The 9,281-nt window shown below is 43.6% G+C and overlaps 1 protein-coding gene across 1 annotated transcript in view; it reads left to right on the top strand.

The window, feature by feature from the left end:
* The window catches only part of LOC106814922 (spondin-1-like), a 43,638-nt gene that overhangs the window by 8,840 nt on the left and 25,517 nt on the right, over positions 1–9,281 (top strand). Inside the window, exons 2-5 of the mRNA XM_014819307.1 lie at positions 6,861–6,967; positions 7,791–7,924; positions 8,330–8,583; positions 8,984–9,135. Coding sequence (XP_014674793.1) covers positions 6,861–6,967; positions 7,791–7,924; positions 8,330–8,583; positions 8,984–9,135 — 647 coding nt within the window. The remainder of the gene's footprint in view (positions 1–6,860; positions 6,968–7,790; positions 7,925–8,329; positions 8,584–8,983; positions 9,136–9,281) is intronic.

The raw sequence follows: 9,281 nt of genomic DNA, 5'->3' as shown, positions 1-9,281 counted from the left end.
CGCCGCGCACACAACAGCACACACACACCACAAACACACACACACACACCACAGCCACAAAACACCACACACACACCACACACACCACCACCACACCAACACCACACCAATATAATATAGAAGCTAAATATACCTTCTTTTGACCATAATAAATAAATAATACGTATTTATAGCCTCATGCAGATATACTATATAATAGAGTTGATGTGTGAGCTTCAACGTGTTGGTGTTGGTTTGTCTAACACAGCGGTATACGTAGTGTATTGTTGTCTTATTTTTTATTTGAACAGGTGAATATAATAACAATTTCGATATATATTAAGCAAAATATCGATATCAAATTTTTGTTTACAAAATTTATTAGTTTTCAAATTTACTTCCAGACAAATTTTAATAACTGAGCCAAATACTTTAGCGCTAAGACGCGTACGTCCTTCGCAGTAGCCGAGTAACGCTTAGTAGTGCACACACTCCCCCTTATACGGGAGGTCACAATTTTAGAATCTCCTGTTGCCCTCTCGCCATACACTTCCAAGAACGTTTCACAGAAAGCTTGCAGTATGTCAGTCTCCCAGTAAAACTTAAATACGTCGTTATGTATCTATTAGCGGGTTACCGTTCGAGTTTACGTTAAAGTTGTTATTTTACTAATATACCTACTCGCACAATATATGTTTAGCCGTATGCTTCGCCACCCAGTATACTCTTGCTGCGCCAATATCCGTTTCTACACACCGCGCGCATAATTGCTGGGTCAGGGGATGATAGAATTATACTAGAAACTAGGATGTGGTGGATTACAGACAAATATTTGCCCGACTCTGTACGTGCGACCTGTGCGCGTGTGTGTGTGCGTGTATCAACGAATGTGCGTGTGTATATGTGTGTTAGTGAAAATGTGTACGTGAAAAAAGTGCGAATGAGATAGGGAGAATCAATCTCACCACAGAAATGAAAATTGCTCTCTTGTTTGTTACGGCGGCGCAATTTTATCGAAATCCATTAGTCACGTGATCGCTGTGGTGAGAATGAGAGAGAATGAGATACAGAGAGGGGAGATTGGGGTGGAGTCGGCGAATACATATACCAGACTAGTCTGAACCAGGCGTCACGTAAACGCATCTATATAGCGGCACCACTTTATCTATGTAAACATGATGCGATCGCACACTCATCGCCGTGTTGTATAGCACTATAGCGGAGAGATACTGGTTAACCAGATTACTGGGAAACTAGTTTATGATATGATGATTCCCCGTTGCATGATAGCGAATAATGTATACTAGTATACTAACGTATTCCCGAAATTTAAACGTTTTTGCGTGTTTACGGTAATGTATGCGTATATAACCGTGCGCGCGGGTGTGTGTTTAAAAATTGAAAAAGTCAAGTTTTATGGTTGATTTTATTGAGCATTTATCGACAACATCGTAGAGTATGGCTCTTTATAGGCCTGAATCGTTTATGGGTTAGCATATGGAATGCGTTATCACTAACCTGTAGCACTCTAGTCTAAGCTCACATATACACAGAGCGTCAACGGCGGCGCTTTCAAACACATACACTACTTGTTTTAGCTTATAGATAATAATAATGCATAGGGATATGATGTAATGTACATGACGTACTACTGCGTGTTTCATGTCTGGTGACGATAACCGGGGATGATGATCACAAACTATAGTTAACGAAACTTCTATGTGTGACTTGAACCGAACATTCTCCTCGCAGCCTGCAATAATTGGTGTAAATCATGCGCAATATGCGCACGGATAACAGATGCGAAAGAGTCTGCTGCCGTATGCTCATCGTAGGCAACGTCTAATATATACGGGGTAGTATCGCTTAGAGTAGACAAGGCTATCAATCACAAGACACGACTATACGCGTTTGCATGCATTTACCACACACCGTGGACCTACGCACACACGCGCCCACACGCGCACACACGCGCAAGCACGCGCACGGGAGTGACGGACATGCATATGCGTTCGTACCCAGGTTCACCACCTGTACGAATGTACGCATACACGCGCGCGTGGTATCTCGAACGTACGATTTTTAATCATCAATTTTCAATCTAAAATTTGAATCAACTGTTAATTTATGTATGCATATTAACATATGCTCGTGTGTGTGTGTGTCCACGGTGTGTGGTAAAACTAATGCTTGCAGACGCGTATAAGCGCTACTTTTACTACTTAGCTATACGGCACATGAAGGTAGTGACCGTGTATATATTGTCACCATGAACGCTGTCGCGCTCGTGGTGTCACTGCATGATCATGTTGTTCCGTACGCCGTGTCACCGGTCACGCAGTCCCCGTGTAGGTTGTCGTCGTGTGTGCGCCTGTCTCGCTGTACCTGACACGCTGCGTGATCCGCTATGTCGCCACGAGGGTTTTGGAAATTCCTGTCAACCGCCTCAGCTGAGCTTGTCACATGCTAGCAAATATCATTCATCGTATGAGCGTGTCTCAGCATGACGGCTCCACTGATCCCTGCGGAAAATATGTGCATGTATATATATATATATATATCACGCAAACACATCAATAATGAGTCAAGTATATTATGCGTCTATATGGTGAACTATTGACGTGTATGACGTGTATGGAGCTTGTGCGTCGGTCGGTATACGCGCGCTGCGTTCGCATGCTGGCACGCGTGTGTGTTTGTTTGTGTATGCGTATTCTTATACGTGCGTGCGCGCATATATTTGTACACGCACGTACCTATGCATATAAATAAATTCATATCTATGATAATTATTATTATTATTTTCACTCCTTAATTAAAGTTAGCCTAATAGCTGTGCATTCGCCTTATTCAATCGGATTATCAAATTTATTTCGGATGTTTTTACTTTCCTCGTCGAAATTTTACTTTGAGTTAATTGACAAATTTGCTAGACAACTATTACCAATATGTCTTTAACGACCCGCCAACGTTGTTCCAGTATGTCTGACGAATATAGTTTTAATTTTGGCGCGCATTAACTGACATTTAGAAATCGTAATTTCTCGTGAGATCACATTAGTAGTTTCATATTGCCAACTCGTCACAGAGCTTTTCTAACATTCTAAACAATATCCGGCAGGCATTCTGGCGCATTGACGGTGGTCAATACATGGAAGGCTGTAGCGCGCAATCGCCACCGAGATAAACAGCGAAATGAAAGGAAGACCCCTCTGAAGCTACAGAAAGATTCACAGCGCAAGATAAATAAATAGTGAAATGTTTAAGCTTTATCCCATTTACTTTTCGCTGTAGAATTTATAACGAAATTCGTATGTCGCTATGCATGGCCAAATTAGTTTTGGTTTATTCAATAAAGTTCTTTCTAGAACGCTCCTGCTTTTATATAAGCTTACAGACTTATTCCACGTTGTAGCCGATTTGTAAAACCACGTAAATATACGATTGCATATTACTAATCCCACCGTCTTTATTATATACTGAAATATCTATCTCGATATTAAAGATATGGCTAGGGTACGACCGGCTAGGGTGTATAGCTATTATGGATGATGGGATTTGCTGTTTATGGGGCATCGTCACTCGTCGTGAATTGAACGAGCTTCATATCGTATGTGCGCTCCTTGAGGTTATAGCAACTCTCTTGCTGTAACCTTTTTCATTCGCATTTCGATGTGAAGCCGATAAACAAGCGGACGCACGGAGCGATGGTCGACGTCGGCTGCTATAAATACACGCTCTATAGAATCGCATCCTCTTTATGCTCGTCATCGGGAAAAAGTCAGCGAGCACACGCTGAGAGTCAACGGTAAAGCCTAGCGCACACACCCGAGCAAAACGGGAAATTTTGTTTTCCAGCGTTTCGCGTTCTGCTCGGCGAGCAAGCGCACACACGCCACCCGACACAGCAACACAAGGCACCGTGAACAAAACATCCAGAAAACACTGCGCTACAGCGCCGGCTGTCACATGACATCAAAATACCAGCCAATGGACATGGCCAATTTGTGTGTCATGTGATATTTTTAAGGATATTGATGAGTACTGCTGTGGCGTTTTCGCTGTGTAGCAGAAACGATTGACGCACAACCCGAGCAAAACGTACGCTCAGGGAAAACACGCTCGCCGAATCAACATGGCTTGGTTCAGCGAAACACGCTCAGCTGAGCAATGTTTTTTGTTTCGGAATCCGCACACAGCACGAACATCGAGCGAAACACGTTTTGCTCACGTTCAGGTGTTTTTGCTCGGGTGTGTGCGTTATGCTTTAACGGTAACTCGCGATGCGCGCGCCGAGAGCATCTCGACGTGTGTTTTACGGATCCCTGATCACACGCGAAGCATCTTTTAACCGCATCTTCTTTTCCAGAATCGCAGTAGCAGCGATCTCCGGCAGCTCGGCGCGTCTTGGCGCGTTTCCATGACTGCGTTGCCGCTCGTAAAGGCGGCCGACCCGGCGGGTGCCCGGTGTCGCTGTTTGTTGTTATAAGACACTTGGGAGTTGCGATCGTGGCAGCTGTGTGCGACGGAGGCGTAACGAGTCTGCACTCGTCTAGGTCGTTTACAACAGTAGAGGGCGTCCATATAGTCATCAGGCTTGAAATGAGCATAGAACAGAAATTAATTAAATAATACTCTAGAGGTTTCGTCGCATACACACCATACAGTCTTATTCATGCTAAAGAACCGCAAATATAAATTATTTAAAAAATGCAAAGAAGGCCTTTTTCTAGCGACGAAATATTGCTAAGAAAGAAGGCTACTGTTGTATGCCACTTCTACGCACCATTATCGTTACCCCAGCACCATCATCCACCCCAGAGCCACCTGTCTCTTCCATGCCGGGATATATATGCGGGGCATTCGATCTGCACGTAATGTCTCAGCTACCGATACTAACACTAACTAGAGCACTCGGAGAGCACAGACCTCCGCCAAGGCAGCTGAATTCTCCCAATGTGAAATTTTATTATTAATAAATTAATTAATTAAGTGGAAAAATTAATCAATTAATTAATTAATTAAATAATTAATTGGATCCGGATTAGTGCGAGCGTGCAGGTGGGGGGGACTGTGGTTGCCCCTTAGCCTGTGGTTGCGTGTTTGTAAGTCTACAGCCAGCGCACCTAGCGGAAGTGAACTGAAACGTGCATGTTCACAAACCCACAAACCCACAAACCCACAAACCAACACTCAAACACACGCCGGTGAAAACATAACCTCCGCCAAGCCCCTGGCGGAGGTAATAACGCTGGTAATAACCGATATTTCTAATACTGATAATATCAGGAGAGTATAATCTATATATAGTGTATATCCATGTAATATGTAATATCTATATTATACACTCCTGATAATATTACTAACACCGATACAATTAACTTAACCAACAATGTTTCGTCGCACACTATAGTCGCGTCGGTGAATTGTTGCGTCAAACTTTCTGTCTGTGTCGTAAGCTACTGTGATCGATGCACGCTATATATCACATTATCTATTTCCACAGTTATTTAGTTCTTATGTCAGACATCCTCGGTAGCATATGCCATCTGTGTGACGTCTTTCTTGTGTACTGTATAGCCGCGTCATATCGTTATTGGATATACTGTGTAGCTGCGTCGTTCACAACGTTTCTTGCGTATTGGGTGGCTGCGTTACATTTTTTGTATTTCATTCTGTATTTTATTTGGGGTGCATGATTACTGCATAAACAATGTTATTTCGATCAATGATTTTCATCTATTTAGTGCGTTCATATCGTCATGACTACATGCGCATGATAGCATCAATTGCCGCATTTCATTGAAAGCTTTATTTGTATTATTTTATGGCAAGAGATCCTGAGGGATTCTCCATTTTCTCCGCTTCATTTTATCGGGAAGAATCGTGATTGTAATGTGATCGCGTCGTAGCAAGCCTTGCCGTGTGTCATTAGTATGCACGCTGAGCATACGCGGAAAGTAACAGCTACACTGTACACACCGTTACTATACAGGGCTCACCACGAGTGTAGCTACATTATAAATACGAAGAATACAGATAATTATGTAGAATACGGTAGTTCCCGATATTCCACAGAGTACGGAATAATTTGAACACCTGATTACATTGAATACCGGAAACACGTGAGTACAGGGAACACGTGTGTACAGAGAATACAAGACTACATGACATGCCGGGACTAGAGCGATCAGCGAAAATACAGGCTAAGAGTGTGAAAAAATGTACAATGTCCACAACGGGGTAAAGCGTGTATAAATTTGGTATACCGTGATTCCGGGCTAAATTATATAGGAATGCGTCGTAGGCGGTGAGTCCGGGCTGTTACCGTGAATACGGGAACACGTCGCGCAAACACAGGTACAACGTGAATGCAGTGTTCATAGTGAAGACGGTGCATACTCGGATAGGCTGCACCGCGTGTAAAGTAATGATTCGATAGTACGAGTGACAACTCGTGGCCGTTCAGCATCGTGGCTGATCTGATTAAATAGCCTAATAGCATCATCCGACCCCCCGACTAGAAATTGTCAATTATATTGTGTCTGTTGTTTCCGCTTGGCTAACATTTTCAAAGGCTGATCATAGGAGGCCAGGTCTGGTGCCTGCGTGGCTAGACCGCATTAAACACGTAACAGTCGCATGCAAAACCTGCGAGCATCATTACACGCTGACGCGTCTTATCGCGTTTATAGTCTGTAGTCTTTATAGCGACCCATTTATGTTTTATCGATATTAGAGTTACGATTATCGGGCCTCGTATGTTATGCATTTTTGAATAAGACTAACGAAATAGACGCTGATGTGCGTGGGACATTACCTTCCCATTATATCGATCATATCGTATCGTTTATGTAACAGATATTCTGTTTGTCTTGCAGTCGTTCTCACTGGGCCACGCACGCCGCAAGGGGCGCACCAATTTACTGCGTTTGCTCTCGCAGCTACTTTCAAGATGGCACCAAGTAAGGCAGCCGGACAATTTCAGGTATGATCTGTCAGACATCCAGAGTGACGGGTTCGTTCGCTGGTTCTGCTCAGTCTAATTTCGCTAATTCGGCGTTAGCGACATTCGCGGATTGCTGTCAGTATGGCCGTGGCGATTGTGGCTGACTGCGCATGCGCTGCCTCGTGGCAATATCGCCGTACTTTCCTCGTGCCCGGCATTGCGGAATATCGCCTCTAACTTACATATGCAAATGACAGTCATTAGCTAGTAGGAATAGCAGTAATGGTTTTGCGTTCAAGAGCGAAAGCGTATATATATATATATATATATATATATATATATATATATATATATCGTATATATATGTATGATTTCAAAAATGAGTTTAACAAAAATTACTGAGACTAATGACTAAAATTGCCCGGATGATTGAGGGACAAATATTCATAACGTATTCATATCGTCTGCAAAATTACAGACAAACTGCGCACTTATGGGTTCAAATTGGGCTGGTTAGAACGATCCATATAGAGAGCTTTATTAACATACGCAAAGGCTGCTAAGCCGACTAAACGACATAAAGGTGGAAATCAAATTAATTCTGTGTTAATAATCATGTGTGTGTATGAGGTAAAGTGGCATTTATTTAAGTTTCAGCAAGTGTATAGAAGATCCGTTGTAGCAATAATTATGTGAGGGCGATGAGAACAATGAACTACCGTAACAGCGAGAGACACTTTAGTATACAGGAGCCGAGGGATATAATTGTGCATTTTTTGACAAAACTATGAAAATTAGCACATATGTAGTTACTTACTGTTCTAACGGTTTATGATTCGTACTTTGCATTTTTACCCACCAGCTGCTAGATGACAGCAACAGCAAACACTCGAAGCTCTGCCAAGAGGCAGTAGTTAACAGAAACAACAACGCTAAGACCGACGTCCGCGTAATATGGAATCCACCACTAGAGGGCGGCGGCTGCGTCATGTTCAGGTGCGTGTGGCAGGTATATTTCAACATCGCGCTGTAGAAGGATAGATATTTAGTTAGTTCTGTAGCATGCCCTGGAGAACCGGAGCGCGTGAAACTATTTTCTTTTGACCGAGACAACAATACCATAACGCGAAAAAGGGAACATACGCCTAGCCCTAAACTCAACTCTAAACACTAGCCACTGTCGCCCGGAATCCCGAATCTAAAACTCCTCGGCGCACGATTAGATCGGAAATTACCCGTTTGCAGACTCCGGGGCTGCGGTATTAGACGCTAATCTTCCGTAGCTCGAGAAATAGCCCCGCAAATACCCATTTTAGTATTGTGTCATCACGTAACGAGCGAGTATCTATATACTCGGCGGTGGCGGCACACACTAAGTAATGACGGCCGTCAATAATTCAGAGCGCTCGTTGCTGTGAACCACAATGAGTATTACGAGGACGAGGGTGGCCTCACCACCATGCTGTGCGAGGAGGGGACGCCACCTCCTCCCGGCGAACAACCGAATGCGGAGACCAACGGTAGGAGGCAGACTACGGGCACCGCGCACGGCGACGCAGCCAGCGAAGAATGCTGTGCATGCGACGAAGCCAAGTACGAAATTACGTTCGAGGGAATCTGGTCAAGAAACACGCATCCGAAGGACTTTCCCGACAGTACGTGTAAATTGCGCCTTTTTTGATGCAGCATTACGTTAAATTGTGTTTCCAATACGGTGTTTCCGCTGACTTTGTGCGATGACATGTTCTGGATGTTACCACTACATTGCTGGTCCAAACCCCATGTTCCCTTTTATACATTTTTAATTTGTGTTGTGTTTAATGTGTGTTTAATGCGTGCGTTAATAGTGTTCCGTGTCCTTCTTATATTAGTGTTCCGTTTCTACTTATATTAGTGTTCCGTGTTCCTCTTATATTAGTGTTCCGTGTACTTCTTATATTAGTGTTCCGTGTACTTCTTATATTGGTGTTCCGTGTACTTCTTATATTGGTGTTCAGTGTTCAGTGTACGTGTCTCTTACGTGTCATGCGCTAAGCGCTGTAATTCTGTTGACAGATGAGTGGCTCATTCACTGGTCTAACATCATTGGGGCGACCCACAGCAGTCATTACACTATGTGGGAGATTGGCGGCTACGCCTCCGACGGCGCCAAGCAAATAGCAGAATTCGGAGTTACTAGCGATCTGGAGGCCGAACTGAAATCCGAGGTCCGCGAGTTTTATCCGTCTCCGCTTTAGCATTTATGGCATTTTGTAGTGATAATGACAATCTTGTCATAAAGAGCTGTTGCGTGCGTGTGTGTGTGTGTGTGTGTGTGTGTGTGTGTGTGTGTGTGTGTGTGTGTGTGTGTGTG

This window comes from Priapulus caudatus, unplaced genomic scaffold (assembly GCF_000485595.1).
Source record: "Priapulus caudatus unplaced genomic scaffold, Priapulus_caudatus-5.0.1 Scaffold27, whole genome shotgun sequence".
Taxonomy (NCBI): Eukaryota; Metazoa; Priapulida; class Priapulimorpha; order Priapulimorphida; family Priapulidae; genus Priapulus; species Priapulus caudatus.
Note: the sequence above shows the minus strand (reverse complement) of the source record. Positions and strands in the feature narration are given on the sequence as shown.